Genomic DNA, 17,184 nt, shown 5'->3' on the forward strand with positions numbered 1-17,184 from the left:
CACTCTGAGGGGATGTGCCCAGTCTTATTGTAACTTGTTATGCTATGTTTGGTCAATAACCATCGGAAGCCTGCCACTTTCTGAAGGGAAATGAAGGAAGAGTGGATCTTGGGGACAGGGGATTAAGTGAGGGACTGGGAGAAGAAAAGGCAGAAGGCTGCTGTCAGGATATAATATATGAGAGAAGCATAAATTTTTTAAAGAGCATTGCAGTATCATAGTCCTGATATCTGAAGAACAACCAAGCACGGCAGCAGAGATTCTTTTGAAATTTCCCACTCCTACACAAAAAGGATTCACGAAGACACCAAGCCTGCAATGAATATGGTTTATTCTCCTTTTCTGTTCCATTAGCATTCTAGTAACTAGATAGGTTTTTCACCATGCATGCGAGTCCGCAGATTGGAGAAGATGTCTGGGTCCCACACCACAAAGTTCTCAACGATAGAACAGAAGCACAGCTGCTTCAGTTATCGCACGGCTACTGCTGCCCCCAGTGTGAGTTCCGTATCCATTCCAATCAAATGCAGAGAAGTCTCCACACTGCCGAGGGTTACCTTCCGGGAAGAATCCTCCTCCACCAATGCAGTGCTGAAAAAAGGGTGGAGACGAAATAGCAAGGAGAGGTCAGCTGGTGAAATGGTCTGGATATGAAATGTCCCCCCAAAGATGATATGCACTGAAGACCTGGTCCCCAGTGTAAGTAACATTCAGAGACAGGACTTTGTGGAATGCTTGAATAGGAGGATCCTGCCTTCATCAGTTAATTAATAGAGTCACTATTTTGAACTGACTCTTGGGAGGTGGTGAAGCTGGGGATGGGGGTGAGGTCTGATCAGAGGAAATAGATTGCTGGAGAAGAAGTGTGGTGTGTGTTTCAGGGGTGGTGCATGCACCTGCATTGCACCTATGTGAAAGCAGAAGTTGCAGGATTATCTCCAGATGTTGGTCCTTGCCTCTCCACATTGTCTGAGACAGGTTCTCTTCACCACTGTGTTAGCCATGTTAGCTGACCTAAGATGTTCTGGAGGGTCCCCTGCCTCTCTGTCTCCCATTCCTCTGTAGGGCACACTGAAATGGCAGACACCTGTGTGCAGCTGTTGTATGGGTTCTAGAGATAAGAACTCAAGGTCACCAGACTTGCATCCCAAGTGCTTTTAGCCACTACTCCATCTTTTCAGCCACAAAGAAGCAAGTTTTTGAAGGTGACTTGCCCTGGCCTTTAATGATGTTTTTCGGTTTTCTGGTTGCCATTCAGTAAGCCACACTGCTCTGATGTGCCTTTCCAGTAGAATGTTTCTGCCTCACCACGGATCTAACAATGGAGCCAACTAACCACAGGCTAAAATTTCTGAAAGCACAAAACTAAATAAGACTTTCCCCTTTAAGCAGTTTCTCTTGGGTGTTAATCACAGAGGCAAATGGCTGACTAATACAGGTGATGAGTCCAGAGACACCCTAATACCCAAATTAGTGGACTCTTTGTCCCTCTCAGACTCTCTGTGTACAGTATCACTTTGTTTGATCCATAAAACCTCCTTCCATTGGCTTTAGTGGCATCACTGTCTCTTCCTACCTTTTCATCAGCTTCTCTGCACCTTTGTACTTAGGTTCCCTGGCTAGATTTTTTCCTTTATGAATTCCTTAAGTGCTACTTCCCAGAGAGGACACATTTTCCAGTCCCCTGTAGCTTGTGCCACCCCTCTGTCTTCAGTTCGCCAACTGACGGTTCAAACTGTCTATCTCCAGTCCAGATGTTTCTTGAGCTAAAGATCTTAAATCCACCTGTCACTCAAATCACTCCAGGCATTTCAAGCTCCACAAGAAAAAGCAGAGTTAATTACCGCCATCAGCCACTTAACAATAGGGATTTATTGTGATAAATTCCTTGCTTGTTCTGCCATGGTGTGGACATCACAGGGTGTCCTCAGACAATCTGGAGTCACTATGACGCTTCTAGGCAGTACTACCACATGAAAATACTGTCATGTAAACAATCCATCACTGACCAAAACATGAAGCAGTGTGAGTGCAAATCCCTCCTTAACTCCAAACCTGGTCTTCATTCAGACACTGGGACTTAATAAACGCAGTTCATTGGCTTTGAACTTGATACTTCCATGTCTTAACTTCCAAAGTAGCGTAATATGTTTTGCCACACCATCTTAAAAACCAGGGAAGTAAAGGGGTTGGATGGGCACAAAATAACAGTTACATAGGAACAAGAACTAGTATGCTATTGTGGAGAAAGACATCTTCAGGCAATGATAGCATGCTGCAGAGTTGAAAACCTAGAGGAAAGCAATTGGAATGTTTCCATCATAAGAAACACATGTTTGAGGAGACAGGTTTAACCTGATTTAAACATTGCATGATTTAGTCGTGCATTGAACCATCACAATACATCCTATTAATATATAAGTTTATGTTATTGGGGGGCTGGAGAGATGGCTCAGCAGTTAAGAGCATCGCCTGCTCTTCCAAAGGTCCTGAGTTCAATTCCCAGCAACCACATGGTGGCTCACAACCATCTGTAATGAGGTCTGGTGCCCTCTTCTGGCCTTCAGACATATATGCAAACAGAATATATATATATATATATATATATATATATATATATATATATATATATATATATATATATTTTTTTTTTTTTAAATCATCGTGTTCATTGGCCCCATACATGGGTACTGCCCTACTTCACGCTTTCATTTGGACCATGGAAAACACCTTTCTTTGTGCCTAGACCTGGCACTGTGCTATCAGTGTCACCTGAACACACCAAGATGACAAAGTTAGTCTTCCCCTTCAAAACGTGTTGATGGCTCCCATCATTTGCATACAGTACAAACTCACTAGAATAATGTAAAAGTTTCATCCTGATCCAGTTCCTGTTAACACTTCCTAAATCAGCTCTTGCCTATACCCTACATTCATCTGTACACAAAACTAAAACACAGCTTGCTCTCCCTCATAGCACATGCTACCTGATACACTGGTAAACTTGAATACATTATTCATTCACCCTAAATTGGTCTGCACCATAAGCTTCTATCCATCTCCCAAGACTCAACTCAAAAACTACCTTTCCTATAAACTAGGTGTGATGTCACATGCCTGTGATCCTAGCACTGTAAAGCTAAAGGCAAGGCAAGAGGATCAGAAGTTCAAGGTCACCCTCCCTACGTAGTGAGTTTAGAACTAAATGAAGATAAATGAGACCTGTCTCAAAAGCAAAAATCCTTTCCTACAGTCTGTACTCTGCCTTTCCAGTGCTTATTGCAGCCCCTAGTTAATTTTTATTTGTTTTGTTTTGTGTTTTGCTTTCTTTTGTTTTATGACACTAGGAACCAAATCCTAGGGCCTTCTGCATGTTAGGCAAATGTTTTACCACTAAGCCATACCTAAGCTCCTTAGTTTATATTTCAATTATACTTCAAACACATTAAATAACAATTACACATTTGTGTGAAGGTCTAATGTATTAAGTGCTAGCAAAGTACATTGCATTTCATATCTCCTGTACCATTACAATATAGGTCCCCAAAGTGAGTTATACTAAACAGTAAGGATAACACACTGGCACCTGTTAACTCTACATTTCATATTCTTCAGACATGACTGAAAGGTGACTAGGAAGCAGGTTTTCACAAAGAAACCTTCCCTTTCCTTATCTCCATATTCATCTCTCTCCATCTCAGTCAGGGAGGCTCCTTGTCAGCAAAGCTTCCTCATCCTGTCAGGAGAATGGACGCTCTGATGACCAAGGAATGAAAACGGAAAAGGGGTCACCTGTCAGGAGCTGAGGACCCTTTTCTGAGACTGTTACTTTGAGGAGGTCTGGGTTCCAAGAGAATCTGTTATTCTTGGCAATTCCCACCCCATTCTGCCTTTTGCCACAAACTAGAAAAACAGACAAATAAACAGAAATGTCTAATGATCCCAGGCTTAAAGAACATCGGGTAGCTGCAGTGAAATTGGGTGTGCCTGACCTCACAGTCAGTCTACATGCTAACCTTTAACCAGAGAAAGTGCCTGTGATAGGGAGGAGAAGAGCCTGGGTGAGGTCTACCAGATGTCCAAAACTCTTCTACATAATCTTTTTATAAAATAAGCAACTGTACAAATCCTGAAAGAATGTATTTCACTCTCAAAGCTAAACCCTCAGTAGAGAATGGCAACACCTGGTGACTCTATAACAGTCTCAGGCCCCAAAGGTTTTCACAGGACTTCCTGAATATAAGTGTCACCCTGAATTCAAGTAACTGAGTGTTTTATCCTAATAGCTAAGCAAACGGCAACAGTGCATTAGAAGTTGTAACATTGACTTTGGTCTTCAATGAGAGAGGATATTTGTATGTAGACAGAAGTTCTTATCCCTGAGAACAAGCCAAGTACAAGGAAAGGTCACACTCCCACACACATGCTCATACTACCATGACAGTCTCCCATGCTCAACACACACTGAAAACCTCAGTCTTATTCACAGGCCAACTTGGTCCCTAGAAAGACTCAGTTCAGAACACTTGCTGCTTTTGCAGAAGGATCCAAGTTCAGTTCCCAAGTATCCATGTCAGGTATGTCACAACCATATGTAACTCCGTTTCCAGGAAATCTAACACCCTCTTCTGGGTTCCCAGAGTATCTGTGCTCACATACACAACCTACACACAAGGACAGGGGTATATACATAATTTAAATTTTTTAAAATGTATTTTAAAGGACTCACAATTTCAGTATTACATCCAGTGACCCTCATGCCAGCACACAAGGCATTGGCTGCTCTCTCATTATTGAACACTCTGAACTGAACAAATCCTGCAATGAATTCTCCTGAAAAGAAAAAGTAGAAAAAGAGCATTCAAAGAAAATTCTAGAAAAATTTGTCTTGAGGTCAATGTAGAGATTGTCAGTGTCAGGTGCAGATTCTAGTTCAACACATCAGAAACACTGGGTGTAGTCTGTCACTCCCATGACCAATGGCTAAAACATCCTAGCCACAAATGTCGCTAACAGGAGTCTTTTCCAAATCCCAGAGTTCAAGAGTCTGCTCAAGGCTTTTATGAGGAAACTTAGTAACCCAGGAAGATCACACCGACAACCTCCAGTGGACTATCACAGCAGTTAGCAAGTATGTTGGCTCTGGTCCTACCACATTTTTCTTCTTCCCTTTAATTTTTAAACTTTTATATGCCAAGAACAAATAACAGGAGCTTGAAAATACACAGCACAGGTCCAACCGCTTTGAAGGGTATGTGCCAGCCTTGGATTTATATTAAATAACACAATAGTCACCCCTCACAGCAGACATAAAACTCCATTTTCTTTGTTCTTCTACCCCACCTTTTTCTGTTGTTCTGGTCCTTGCACATGGACCTGGTTTATTCCTAAGAAACTTCTGGCTGATAATGGGATTGCTAAGAGTAGATTCTGGAACCATGTATCCCCAGTACAAATGCTAACTCTCTTCTTCATACCCTATGATCTCAGGCAAGTTCCTAGACCTTCAGTGCTCCATTCTCCTAATCTGTAAAATGGGTTGGTGATAGTTGAGAGCCCAAGGGCAATCAACTGAATGAAGTGAAACACAGATATTCACAGAAGAGAAGCAGGCTGTGGTGGATGGTAAATGACTCTATGACTGCTGCTTATCATAACTGAGTTTATCACGTGTCCTGCAGAGGATTCAGAGGGGCATTAGAGACTCACTCTGGCCACTGGGGGAGTAATAAGAGGCTGTCTTCTGAGCATCACCGAAATCATAGAGCACAGGTAACGATGGACCATTGTCAGTCCAACACCTCCCTATTCCATATTTCACCGGGAACATCTACAAGAAAAAAAAGAAGTCACTGGGTAAGGACGGCAGCATACTCACAGAAATACTGCCCTGCATGGAAAAGTACAGCATGTCTCCAGGAAATAAGATTTTTTTCCAAACTAGTCAGATAAAAAAGAATCCTTTCCTTGGTCTGTCTCTCCGACACCCTGGACCTCTCTCTCTTCTCTCCTCTCCTCTTCTCTCTTCTCCTCTCATCTATTCTCTTTTCCACATACCCCTATCCCTTGTCTCACTTGGCTCATTACACTTAAAACTAGGGAAACACTGAATACAACTCCCCCCAATCTCAAACACCTGCCTGTCTCTTCACACCCACGAAAAACAGCCTCACCCAGTAGTCTCCAGTACCTGGTACAGGCCAAACAAATTATGGCCCATGTATGGCAGGAAGCCAGTGAAGGTGCGGTACCTCAGCAGGGAGCTGTTCCTCCAATCTTCCAGGGGGCTATTGTTGGGCACATGCCAGATCCCCAGGTTCTCAGCCTGGATGTCGAAGTAGCCAGGGTTCTGGAAAGCAACCAACACTGAGCCTGACCAGATCAGGAGATTTTACTAAGCAGAAGACCCGCATGCACAGTGTCCAGCACAGCTGGTATCTCTGGGCTCCAGGTGGACAGAGGGTCAGCCATGTTCAGATGTCATTATTTCCAAGGACAATGGTCCCATCACCACCACCTACTTACCAAAAACCTTACTTGGAAGGATGCTGAGATTCAAGGTAAGCTCTTTTCACTTCTTCCCACCCTCTCCAGGGCATCCTTGAGCTACACTCGCATCCTCACGCTTCCCCAAGTGACTACAGAGTGCACCTACCTTGTAGTCATCACTTGTGGCCCCCTCTGCAGTCCCAAAGGTGTTGTAGTTGGCCCAGTTGCCATCCCCCTCTGGGTAGTCTGCTCTGCTGCCTTGCTGACTGGACCAGCGATCGCCCACCGTGCACTTCCCAGCCATGTTGTTCTCGTGCACACTGGCCACCAGGGTCCAGCCACCACCAGCAGTGGTCATGTCACAGAAGGTCTGGTAGATGACACCATTCTTTGTGCGGAGGAAGTAGAGGCCATCTGTAGAGAGAAGCAGTCCACAGTCCTGCGTGCAGGCTCATTGTCCATCTCTGCTCCGGAAACAGAATGGCTCTAGGAACTACAAACATGGCTAATCCCTGGAGATCTACCTGAGTTCAGAACGCCATGCTTCTGTGACTGAGGCAGAACACGGAATTACGCAAACTGACAGGGATTTTTCTCCTAAAGTTAACCATAGTATTATCAAAGGACTTAGCAACTCCACTTCGTAGATAACCAAAGAACTGGGAACAGAGACTCAGATATGGACATTCATATTTGTGACAGCTCAGGTCACAAGAACTGGAAGGCAGAAACAAGCCAAGTGTTTCTCTGCAGAAAAAGGAATAAGCAATATACTGTGTTGTCTAGTATGCAGACTATATATTGTGTACATTCCTATATATCCAATAGATCAAAAAGAGTAAAGTGGGCTGGAGAAATGGCTCCAAGGTTAAGAGCAAGTACTGCTCTAGCAGAGGACTTGAGTCAGGTGCCCAATACTCACACTTGGCAATGTACAAGTGATTATTACTCCAGCTCCAGAGGACTAAATGGTCCCTTCTGGAATCTGCATGTACCTGAGCATACATATACACAGTCCCACACAAAGGCGTGTACATCTATATCATCATCATAATAATGCTAAATATTTTTAAAATAAATTAACTCTTCTACAACACATGTGAGCCGTGAAGCATGCTGATGAAATAAGATAGATTACTCAGATAAGGTAACAAGAATTGTCGGATTCATAGAAGTAAGAAACAAAACAGCAGCTCACAGGAAATACAGGAATTTGTTACTTGGTGACTACAGAATTTCTGTTCAGTGAATGAAAACTTTCTGGAGATGGATAGTGGTGATTCATTCCATTATGAAAGTTATTCTTGACTCTGAAAACCCTCAAAATTGGTTAAGTGGATTTTTTTATCCATCATGTACATTTTATCACATTTTCTATATCAAAAAAGAAAGGCTATTCCATGGGACAACAGCCTGATTTCCTAGCTGGGTTGTGTGTTTGCATTTCTGAGACAGGGTCTTCCCAGGTGACTTGGAGATTTCAATCCTCTGCCGTAGGCTCCCAAGTGTTAGGATCACAGTGTGCTCTTTAAATGTTCATCACTCACCTCGTGCCCCAGTGACCTTCTGCTTGATTTCCTTGCAGCTTCTGAACAGAGAGGAAGACACAGGATTGGCCTGGCTGTTGGTGTCCAGGTTCTCTTTAACTAGAGAAGATGAAGAGTTTCACACTCATGAGACACCCAGTCTCCCATGTCATTCACCCTAAACTCATTCCATGACTTCTCAAAGCCTGCCTCTGAGAATCAACAACATTTCTAACTAGGAAGAAAGACAAGAGATTTGAAGGTGTTGGAGAACTTTGTGTCCAAAGTCCTGAAAAGGAAGAATAAAGTGAAGTCCAGCTTTGCAGGTAGAGGAAATGCAGGGAGCCTAATGTGCCTGGAGCATGGGTCGTGAGGTCGACAGTGCAGAGGGTTGACCAAGAGAGCATGGAATAAAAAGCCTTGCAAATTGACCTCAACTCTGCAAAGTCCTCTGAGAACCTAGAAGAGTGGAAACAAATGAGAATATTAGGTTCAGAGCTGCTCAGGTGTAAGTAGCTCCATGGGTGCAAGTCAAGTATTTTTGGATTGTATTTACTGTGTCTGAGCCACAGTTCCTTACTGCCTCATATCAGTCTGACAAAGACTATCATGTAGAGATCATGTAAGATGGCATGTAGGGACTTGCCCTTTTCCTTAAAGATACTAAAAAAGCAGTGAGAGGAATTATACACTTAAAATACCATTGAGTGCTTACAGAGAGCAGAACTGAAGAAAACATTCTCTGGTCACGAACCAGACCAGAACATGCCCTTGGCGTTGAAACTCTAAAGCAAAGATCCTAAGTACAGGGAGTGAGTAGGGTGGGACTCAGCTCTTGCAGAAGTCCAGTCCCCTGGAGCTACACACAAGTACAGGATCTGGACCAGGACCTGTCTCAACAATCTCACTGCCACACACCAATTCCTTCAGGAGGCAATCAGCACCCAGCCTACATCTCACAGGCATCATCTCTATGGGGGGTGGACTAGGTTGTATTGACATGTCCAGGAATCCACCACTAAAGGAAAAGAGACCTTTACTTTGGTAGAGAGTGGGGGTGGGAGATAATTGGGAAAGGTTGGAAGGAAAAAAGAAATGGGAAAAAGATACAATTATATTTCATTTCAAAATGTTATTTAAAAAAAAAAAAGACATGAACAATGGAGCTGTGGTCACACACATCTTTAATCCCAGCACTTAGGAGGCAGAAGCAGGTAGATCTCTCAGTTTGAGGCCAGCTTGGTCTACAGAGCAAGTTCCAGGACAGCCAGGGCTACACAGACAGACCCTGTTTCGAAAAACAAAAAACAACAAAAGAAGCACGATCTCTGGCCCTCAAAGACCTAGGTCCTGGCAGCAACCTAGTCTAGCGCTGATTCCCTTTAAAGGTAAAGGAGATCTGCAGAAGCGCCCTTCCCTGTAGCAAGACTCACCGGCAGTGCACCCTCTGGTGGCCATGATCATAAATAGCAGGAAGCCGAGTTGGGTCATGGTCATCTAGAGAAGGGCAAGATGATGGTCACTCTCTATCCAGACCATCTTTTTCCCCTTACCCCAGTCTCAGCTCCTATCTAGTCCTTCAGTTACTCAAAGGCCCCTTCCCTTTATTTAGCTCAACACGTTTGGCCCTAACAGCGATCTGAGCCAAAATCCTTTCTCCCGCTGCTCCAGAAACAGCAACCACCTTCCCTCTTTACCTGGTGGGAGCTAAGAGTTGCCGAGTCAAGACACAGAGCTTTCTCTTCTGAGGCTTCTGCACGTGTGAGGTTCTGGTCCTTTTATGGGGAAAGCCCAATGGGGCATAAGCTCACCTTCTGGCAGGCTGCCCAGTGTAGATATAGCATCTGCTTATTGTAGGGTAATTCTGAGATTAGCAGGCTCTCGAGGACAAATACTAAATGTGGTTTGCTAGTATCATTCTCAGATTCAAAAAAGTGATGTTGGGTTTGTTTTTCAGTCCGCATGTTTCCTGTAAATTAATATTTTTCTTAAAAGAATTCTAACATCTACCATAATCATCATTCATAGGAAAGGGAAATTTTTGCCAGCGGAGTCAGTGGTTGCAGCGGTGGTGGTGATTTTTGAGACAAGGTCTCATTAGCCCAACCTGATTCAGACTCACATACGGCTGAAAATTACCTTGGACTCCAGATCCTCCTGCCTCTACCTGCCAAGTGCTGGAATTTTAGGTCTGTGCTATAAATGCTGGCTAGGAAAAAGGGGGGGGGGGGGGGTGTAAATAACAACCTTGTAAAAGAATAAATTTCAGAATAAGTACAAATATTTTGCTTAAATAAGATTAATGACATACAAAATTAATTGGCCACACAGTGGTGACTCACGCCTTTAATCCCAGCATTCAGGAGGCAGAGTTCAGTGGATCTCAGATCTCTGTGGAGTGGAAGGCCAGCCTGATCTACACAGTGAGTTCCAGGACAGCTAGGGCTACACAGAGAAACTCTGTCTTGAGCGGGGGAAAATCTCATCATAGACAAACAGAAGTGGACAAGTTTAAATAAATCTCACTGCTAGCCAAGAAGCTATTGGCAATTAAAACACATCAGGAGAGGCTGGCATCAGTACCCTCGGGACGGAATGACTCTGACATCAGCCACACTTCAGCACAGCCTCCTGCACAAAACCGACTCCATGGTTTTGCGTGCACTTATTTCATCACAATTTGCTAATCTTCATCATTTTTGGTTTGGGTTGGGTTTTATTTTTCCTCCCTTAGAACCATCCTGTGCACTCCACCCAGTCTCTCTCTCTCTCTCTCTCTCTCTCTCTCTCTCTCTCTCTCTCAATTCAGGGTCTCTTTTTCCTTTTTTTTCAAGACAGGTTTCCCTGTTAAACAGAGACACTGTCTTGGAACTTGCTTTGTAGACCAGACTGGGCCTCAAACTCATAGAAGGCCACCTGCCTCTGCCTCCTGAGTGCTGGGATTAAAGGTGTGCACGGCCAGTGCCCAGCTCTTTTTCTTTAGTTGCTGTTACGTGTGTGTGTGTGTGTGTGTGTGTGTGTGTGTGTGTTTGCACGTATCCCCAAATACGTAATTACAGCTGGTTCAGTCTGTATAGCGTTTCTTGTATCTACATGTTTTCAGGACTGATCATTTGGTGTTGCATAGCCAATTGGTGTTCTCTTCCCTAGAGAAGACTGTTTCTCCAGCTCTGCTGTCCTTAGTTGCCTCTAGTCCTCTGTCTAGGGCTGAGGCCTCCTGAGCTTTCTCCCTCTACATTAGCATGTCTATTGGTGTCCGCCTTGTTGGGGTCCTGCTTAGGCAGCCATGTTGGTAAGACCTCATGGATGTAGCTTCTGATGCTTCTAGAAGACAGTCTCACAGCAATCTCCCTGTTCCCTTGACTCTTTTTTCTTTTCATGTGTGTGACTGTTTCGCCTGCATGTATAGTTGTGTGGCTTATACATGCAGTGCCTGCAGAATTCAGAAGATGTCATAACCCCTGGAACTAGAGTTACAGATGGTTGTGAGCTGCTATGTGGGTGCTGGGGATTGAACCAGAGTCCTGTGGAAGAGCAGTCAACGCCCTTAACCACTGAACCATTTCTCTAGTTCTCTCTTTTGACTCTTGCAATATTTCCACTCCCTCTTCCACAATGAACACTGAGCCTTACTTAGCGGCAGGAGTTGTGTGGGTGGTGTGTCAGTGGGGACTGGACTCTACAACCCTGCATTTTGACTGGTTGTGGTCTTCTGCAGAGATCTCTGTCCATTGGAAAGAGAAGTGTTCTTGACAAGGAATGAGAACTACATTTATCTGTGAATATAAGGACAAATATTTAGAAGGAAGTCAGGGTTTGTGCTGCTTTAGTACAGGGGTGGCTGTAGGTTCTCTTTCAAGAGCCATGAATTCTCTAGCCCTGGATAGTTGGTTAGGTTTCCAGTACCAGGCATGATTTCCCTCTTGTTGAGCAGGTATTAGTTCCATTAGAGAGCTGTTGGCTACTGCCAAGGTATATGCGCCACTATCACACCCGTAGGGCTATTGAACCAAACTAGTAATTGTTGTGGCTCACAGGCATCATAGGTGAGTAGAACTGTTGATTGCTTCCCTCCTTTGGAAGTTTGCATGGTGCCTTCTGGTTCCATGAAAGCTAATCCTCAAGGAGGAGGTTTTTAGATCATACCCAGCTCTGCTTTTGTTGCTGTTTTATTGTTGGGAGGATTTTGTTTTTTGTTTTTTGTTTTTTTTTTTAAAGATTTATTTATTATGTATACAACATTCTGCCCCCATGTATGCTTGCACGCCAGAAGAGGGCACCAGATCTCGTTACAAATGGTTGTGAGCCACCATGTGGTTGCTGGGAATTGAACTCAGGACCTCTGGAAGAGCAGCCAGTGCTCTTAACCTCTGAGCCATCTCTCAAGCCCCCTGTTGGGAGGATTTTGTTTCGTGTTGTGTTGTGTTTTGGTGAGAAAGAGAAAGAGCATGAAGTTGAATGAGTAAGGAATTGGGGAGGATATGGGAAAGTTTGGGAGAGGGGAAAAATATATCAAAATATACTGTATGAAAATTCCAAAAAGTAATTTTAAAGATACAAAAAAAGGGCCAGTGTGGTGGCACACACTTTTGATCCCAGCACTGGGAAGGCAAAGAGAAGTGGATCTCTGAGTTAGTAAAGTGGTGGTTATAGGTTATAGGTTATAGGCCAGACTAGTCTACAGAAAGAATTCTGGGACAGCAGGGCTACACAGAGAAATGCTGTCTTAAAAAAAAACAAAGAGAAGCTGAGCGGTGGTGGCGCACACCTTTAATCCCAGCACTCGGGAGGCAGAGGCAGGCAGATCTCTGTGAGTTCGAGGCCAGCCTGGTCTAGAAGAGCTAGTTCCAGGACAGGAACCAAAAAGCTACGGAGAAACCCTGTCTCGAAAAATTCAAAAGAAAGAAAGAAAGAAAGAAAGAAAGAAAGAAAGAAAGAAAGAAAGAAAGAAAGAAAGAAAGAGGAGGGAGGGAGGGAGGGAGGGAGGGAGGGAAGGAAGGAAGGAAGGAAGGAAGGAAGGAAGGAAGGAAGGAAGGAAGGAAGGAAGGAAGGAAGGAAGGGGAAAGAAAGAAAGAAAGAAAGAAAGAAAGAAAGAAAGAAAGAAAGAAAGAAAGAAAGAAAGAAAGAAAGAAAGAAAATAGTTTGAGGCCAGACTGGGAAACATGAGACCTTGACTCAAAAAAATTGCATATACACACACAAAGAAAATATACACTTTAGTATTTTTAAAAATCAATTCCTGCCGGGCGGTGGTGGCGCACGCCTTTAATCCCAGCACTTGGGAGGCAGAGGCAGGTGGATCTCTGTGAGTTCGAGACCAGCCTGGTCTACAAGAGCTAGTTCCAGGACAGGCTCCAAAACCACAGAGAAACGCTGTCTCGAAAAACCAAAAAAAGGGGCTGGAGAGATGGCTCAGAGGTTAAGAGCATTGCCTGCTCTTCCAAAGGTCCTGAGTTCAATTCCCAGAAACCACATGGTGGCTCACAACCATCTGTAATGAGGTCTGGTGCCCTCTTCTGGCCAGCAGGCATATGCACAGACAGAATATTGTATACACAATAAATAAATAAATATTAAAAAAAAAAATCAATTCCTGCCAGACAGTGTGGCACACGCCTTTAGTCCCAGCCTTCAGGAGGCAGAGGCAGGTGAATCTCTGAGAGTTCAAGGCCAGTCTGGTCTACAAAGTAAGTTCCAGGACAGTCAGGACTGTTACACAGAGAAACCCTATCTTGAAAAGAAAAAAAGAAAGAAAAAGCTGATTCCTAGATGTGTTTGGTGATATTTGACATATTTAGTGTCATTATACATCTCATCCTTAGCTGGTACATAAGTCATAGAACAGCCACACTGCTCTCTCCAGTCTTTCTCTTGCTCCCTTTGGGACTCGCGTGTCATTTAGATCAACTTCCCTGATAGGTGGATTTCCTTATGCGACAGCAGAATAGAATCAGAAGCATTAATTCTGTAACTGTGGAACCAACCAGTGTGTTGTATCTACTGTTGGCGACGATGGGACGGAAGGTGGGGATGAGAGCAAGGCCGGGGGAAGAAGTTGCTCCAGCTGACCCTTCTGCTTATACTGCAGACTAAGCTGGACAGAGTCTGAGTCCATTGTGTGGAGGGGCGAGCTGAAAATGTGGGCAGGTGAGAGCATGAGGGCAAGAATACGAGAGAACTAGAGTCCTGGATTTGATCCCAATCCTGTGGGGAGGGGGGGGGATGGGGAATGGGGATATAAACAAAAAAAGGAAGCTTGCTTTTGCTGGGCTCTGCTCTGAGTGGTCTTCAGTTTACCATCAGTGGTCCCTCCAGTTCAAAGTGTGCTAGGTGGCGGGGAGATTTGGAAGCATGTGTGTGCCCTGAGGGTGAATCTTGTGAAGAAAGCCCTTCCCTCCCACACCACCTCAATCCATCCCAGCATCTGTATCCCCAGGTGACTTGTTATGTTTTACTGTTTTTAAAATATACACTTAATTGTTCAACAAATACACACACATGTATAGAGAGAGGGTACAGATGGATACAGAGATTAATGAATTATAGAAAAGCAAATATTGGTGGATTACTAGCCAGGTGAAGAAATAAAATCTTATCTGCACTTCAGAAGCATCAAATACATTCCTTCCCCATTACAAAGCCCGCCCTCCCTCTAGGGTAAACACCAGACCAACAGTGATCGGTTCCTTGTTCCCATACTACATGCCTTTGTTGGTGTGTGTTTGTAGTTTAGTTTGGGTTTTTTGTTGTTGGTTTAGGCCCCTGCACACACATAGAGACACGCATATACATATACTTAGAAATAAATCTTCAATATATATAACTACATTCTATTTAGCTGCACAGCACTGAAATTCTTTCTTGTGTGATGGCAAAGGATGGTAAAGGATGCCTCTGTCTCCTGAATGATTGTTAGCTACTTGACATTTTTTATGTTGTAGATATTTCCTTTTTAAATTTCAATTTCATATTGTTTGATTGCACATGGAGAATCATGCTGGTTTTCATGTAGACTTTATATCTCTTATTCATTGATCTGTGAATTATTTCAGATTTCCTACGTAACAATTATGTCATCTGAAAACATTAACTATTGTTCTTTCCTTACCAATCCCTATGCCTTTTTCTTTTTCTTGTGTTCTACAAGGTATCACCTCCAGTGTTACATTGACTAGCAGAAGAGGAAGTGAACACCCTCAGATTCCAGAAGAGGGTGTCACATCCCTTGGATATAGAGATACAGGCAGTTGTGGGCCACCACCCGGGGGTTCTGGGAACTGAATTCCAGTCTTCTGGAAGAGCAGTAGCCATTTTTAACCACTGAGTCATCTCTCTAGGCCATGTTGAATATTTTTTTATAAATGCATTGGGTTTTGAAAGTTCCCATATTATGTTAGGTTTTTAATGAACAAAAGTTCAAACTCTTTGTTAATGGATTGTATATGTGTTGTATCTTCTTATTCATGTGTGCATATGTATGTGTGCATTAAGTGATCAAAGGCTAAGTGACATTAGGTATCTTCTTCAATCATTTTCCACATATTTTTTGAGACAGAATCTCTCATTGAACCAATGTGGCTAGACTAGAGCCAATCTGGCAAGCCCCAGGAGTCTGCCTATCTCTGCCTCCTATGCCTGGGATGACAGGAGCATGCCACTGTGCCCAGCTTTTTGTATGGGTGCTGAGAATCCAAACTCAATACATGAGCAGCAAGCCCTTTATCAAATGAGGCGTCTCTCCAGCCTCCATGAGTCCATTTTTGAGTGAGTGATATATCACCCTTCCGGATATATCAAATAACAATATTATCTCTGTTCTCACACTGCATTTACTACCACTTTGCCCTGAGACAATAAGCAGCCTACTTTCTATCTGCAAGACCCAGAATTCTAACGATCCTGCAGCAGCCCCTGGAGCATGAACCCCCGGGTGAAGACCCGAGTAACCTGCAGTCCACCTCAGGGAAAACTCAGGGTCTAAGTGCCACGGCACCCTTCATAAGCAGTGTTTGCCCAAGAAGAACATAGCACTCAGCCTGCAGAATAACCATTTCCACCGCCGCTCTCCCCTCCATCCTATCAGCACCTGTCTATGGCTTTCCTCTGAGCTCTGCCTCACTCAGGCGCACATGCTCAGAGGTGCTTCTCTGGTGCCACATCGGGGCCTGATCCCTGACGCTCTCTTGCCGCTAAAGCTAAAAGACACCCCTGCCTCTATACCCTGAAACCCCAGCTGGAGACACCCCAGAGTTCTGGGTGTTGGTGCACAACTCCTGCCCCTCACCTTCTTCCCCACTGCAGAGGAGACAAACAATTAAAAATAACGTTTGTTTGTTTTTCTCCTAGCAGAAAAGGACCCCCAAGCTCAGTGGAGCGCTAGGATAGACGGGCAGCAACTTCGGAAGGGAAGTATCACCTCAGAAGACCTCATCCTCAAGTGGTGCTGGTCCCCAGACGGCATGTCCAATCACAATACACACATCCTCTGGTGCTCTGTTACCTGCTCCATCACTCCTCCTCCAGTGCCATTCCACCATTTTCCTCCTCCCAGGTGTTGCTTCATTATTGTGTACATGGTTATCTTTTCTTTTTTTTTTTTCTTTTTTTTTTCTTTTTTTTCTTTCTTTTTTTTTTTTGTTTTTTTTGTTTTGTTTTGTTTTGTTTTTTTGAGACAGGGTTTCGATGTAGTTTCAGAGCCTGTCCTGGAACCAGCTCTTGTAGACTAGGCTGGCCTCAAACTCACAGATCCACCTGCCTCTGCCTCCCAAGTGCTGGGATTAAAGGCGTGTGCCACCACCACCCAGCGGCTCCTTTGGCAATTCCTAGGAAACTTGTATGAAACAGTACTTGTTAAGCCAATATTTTCTTTGTAAAATTTCACAGCTGCATAAACTAACAAAAGAAAACTACCTCTGGGTCTAAGACCAGTGTTCAAATAAAATGTACACTTCCTGTAACCCCAGACTTAGCACTTGACTGTCTCTAGTGATGACTCGTGTGCATTCAGCAGTGTATCAGTTTGCAGCTCGTCCTGCACAGGACATAAAGCAACGGTGCAGTTCACAATGAAGCCTTAGACTTCGAGTCTGGTAATTCTGACATCAGCAGAGAGCTGCTATAATGGGGGAAAAAAGATTTTCTGGGGCTGGAGAGATGGCTCAGAGGATAA

At 43.9% G+C, this 17,184-nt stretch overlaps 1 protein-coding gene across 1 annotated transcript; it reads right to left on the bottom strand.

Moving 5' to 3' along the window:
• Positions 1–438: 438 nt before the first annotated feature.
• Positions 439–9,521, bottom strand: LOC130874890 (intelectin-1a-like). The gene is made up of 7 exons (XM_057770451.1): positions 9,449–9,521; positions 8,037–8,135; positions 6,656–6,903; positions 6,191–6,349; positions 5,710–5,830; positions 4,730–4,833; positions 439–591 (listed from the first exon to the last, which is right to left on the bottom strand). Exons 1-7 carry the CDS (start codon positions 9,510–9,512, stop codon positions 439–441), a joined length of 948 nt encoding a protein of 315 aa, XP_057626434.1. The 5' UTR covers positions 9,513–9,521.
• Positions 9,522–17,184: the final 7,663 nt, after the last annotated feature.

The sequence above is a fragment of the Chionomys nivalis genome, chromosome 5 (assembly GCF_950005125.1).
Source record: "Chionomys nivalis chromosome 5, mChiNiv1.1, whole genome shotgun sequence".
NCBI lineage: Eukaryota > Metazoa > Chordata > Mammalia > Rodentia > Cricetidae > Chionomys > Chionomys nivalis.

Coding starts and splice junctions, on each gene's coding strand:
- LOC130874890 (XM_057770451.1), bottom strand. CDS start 9,512: ATGACCATGACCCAACTCGGCTTCCTGCTATTTATGATCATGGCCACC. Junction 8,136..9,448: donor CACCAGAGGGTGCACTGCCG/GTGAGTCTTGCT, acceptor CATCTTCTCTAG/TTAAAGAGAACCTGGACACC. Junction 5,831..6,190: donor ATTTGTTTGGCCTGTACCAG/GTACTGGAGACT, acceptor TTTTTCTTGTAG/ATGTTCCCGGTGAAATATGG.